Raw genomic sequence first — 2,500 nt, forward strand, 5'->3', positions numbered from 1 at the left:
ACTATTAAAACCCCACAATACTATGAGTTTAATGTTGAACTTCATTGTTCGTTGTTCTGGGAAATTCCCACATTTACTGCTAGTGAGGTTGAGGAATGGCTGGGTTTAGGAGGTTAGAGATGGGAATGGTTATAGTTAGGGGTAAAGTTAACTGTGCACATACAAACTGATCATTTAATGCAACAATGCACTAATTCAATTCAATTCACATTTATTTGTATAGCGCTTTTTACAATACTTATTTTTTCAAAGCAACTTTACAGCAAAAGCATTTCTAATTACAATTTAGAGTGATCTGATATCAGAGGGGACTGTGTCCAAGTTATGAATTTCACAAAAGCACACAGTTAGCTAAAAATGTATTAATTTAAATAAAATGAAGGTTAACTGAAATAAAATGTCCCCACAATGACGGCAATAATCGAAATGATCAACATGTTTTAAAAACAGCTTATAAATCAGAGTAAGTGATGTTTATTGAAAATGTAAAACTGCAGGAAGCTTTGTGTGATTGGTATAGTGTAAAACAATATGTTCATGATTTGTTATCAAAAAGTTTTTTATCTTTTGTCAAATCAACTTAGATAATTAATGTGGTTCAGATAACATAATATTTAGAGTTTCTATTTCTAAACTAAAATTTTTCATTTTAATGAACAAAAAAATGTAACCAGGTAACTTACTTTTTTAAGTGAAACCAACAATATTTTTTTACAGTGAGGTTTAGGGTGTGTGTGTGTGTGTGTGTGTGTGTGTGTGTGTGTGTGATGGGCAGGTTAAGCGGTAGGGTTAGTGTAAGGAGAGAGAATATACAGTTTGTACAGTATAAACACCATTACACCTATGGAGAGTCCCTAAAAAAACATGCAAACTCAACATGCGTGTGTGTGTGTGTGTGTCCACAGGCACGCTCAGAGCCAGCAGAAACACCTGGCCGAGAAGACGCCATCTAAATGAAGACCCTCCACACCATCAGTCCAGATCCGATCACACACCTTTCCTTTGCTTCTGTGGTTCATCATAACACACACACGTTCCTCACGAGACCCAGAGACCCGAGCGGGACGTCCCACACACACCAGCGCTCGGCCTTCGCTCACTCCTACATCCGCTACAGTCTCTTACCCTTGCCACTAAATTATAACCGTCAAAGCAAACAATGGTGTAAAAGCGCCTTGTGAGAAATTTAATTCAAGTTTTAAAAAAGAAAAAGAAAGCCGACTCTTCCGGCGCCGCCGCCGGGATTAACCGTGGACATGCGTGAGTCGGACGGTGTGTGAAGAACAGGCGCCTCGTTCCGATTGGAGAGAAACGCCTGCCTTGTAGTCGACCTGTAGCTTTCGGTAACGTTCACTCCGACCGGTTTTCAACATTTGGTGAATGTTGATTCTGACACGAGTCATTTGAATAATAATAAGTGTGTTAATATCATTTTCATTCTATTGTATTCAGATTCTTTATTTGAGGGAGATGCTTATGTACAGATATGTATAAAATACGAAAAATAAAACTTGGTTTCATAGACTGTGGCGTGCTGGATCGTCTTTATGATTTATGATTAATGATTTAGAATAAAACTGATAAAGGTAACACTTTATAATAACTGCACACTATTAATCATTAGTTAAGCATTAGTAAACAGTTCATTCATCATTTATAAAGCATTAATAGACATTAATAAGCAGTTTATAAATACAGCTATAAATGCTTTATTCTTGATTTATAAGCATATCTATAATGTGTTTAATAATTATATTTTCATACTTTATTAATGATCAATTTATCATTTCTAAGGCATAACTAGTCCTCACAAACGTAGTTCACTGACCACTATACTAAATGCTTAATAACTACCTGAATTAATCATGAAAATTAGTAGAAATACATGTTAATAAAGCATTTATTAACACACTAATAACTATTACTATATGTCTGAATAATAATATTTATTTAAACAGTTTATTAATCATTTGTTTACACTTTCTAAGTGATCTTATGAACCACTGACAACTCCTAAATAACTGCTTTGTAAATAATGCAATACTTCATTTAGAAATGATAAATTGATCATTAATAAAGTATGAAAATACAATAATTAAACACATGATAGATATGCTTATAAATCAAGAATACAGCATTTATAACTGTATTTATAAACTGCTTATTAATGTCTATTAATGCTTTATAAATGATGAATGAACTGTTTACTAATGCTTAACTAATGATTAATAGTGTGCAGTTATTATAAAGTGTTACCCGTTAGTTAGCATGAACTAATAATGAACTGCACGTATACAGCATTTATTAATCTTTCAACATTTACTAATATTTAATAAAAATCTTGGGTTACACTTTATTTTAAGGTGTCGTTGTTACAGTGTAATTATATATTTAAGTACTGAGTAATATTAATTAACTACATGTACTTACTATAGGGTTAGGGTTTGGTTTAGGGTTAGTTACATGTATAATTTACTGTTATTACTATAGTAACTACATG

General features: G+C 32.8%; 2 protein-coding genes across 5 annotated transcripts in view; both read left to right on the plus strand.

Annotated features, from left to right (window-relative positions):
• schip1 (schwannomin interacting protein 1) overlaps nt 1-1,524 on the plus strand; it is a 245,212-nt gene extending 243,688 nt beyond the window's left edge. For all 4 annotated transcript variants that reach the window (XM_079885695.1, XM_079885696.1, XM_079885698.1 and 1 more), the window contains one exon: nt 906-1,524. In XM_079885695.1, coding sequence (XP_079741821.1) covers nt 906-957 — 52 coding nt within the window. In that variant the 3' untranslated portion in view covers nt 958-1,524. The remainder of the gene's footprint in view (nt 1-905) is intronic.
• Nucleotides 1,525-2,389: 865 nt separating this feature from the next.
• il12a (interleukin 12a) overlaps nt 2,390-2,500 on the plus strand; it is a 4,727-nt gene continuing 4,616 nt past the window's right edge. Inside the window, exon 1 of the mRNA XM_079885704.1 lies at nt 2,390-2,500. This exon is cut by the window's right edge and continues 602 nt beyond it. The gene's annotated coding sequence lies outside the window, so the exon portion shown is untranslated.

This window comes from Squalius cephalus, assembly GCF_949319135.1.
Source record: "Squalius cephalus genome assembly, chromosome: 11".
Classification (NCBI taxonomy): Eukaryota; Metazoa; Chordata; class Actinopteri; order Cypriniformes; family Leuciscidae; genus Squalius; species Squalius cephalus.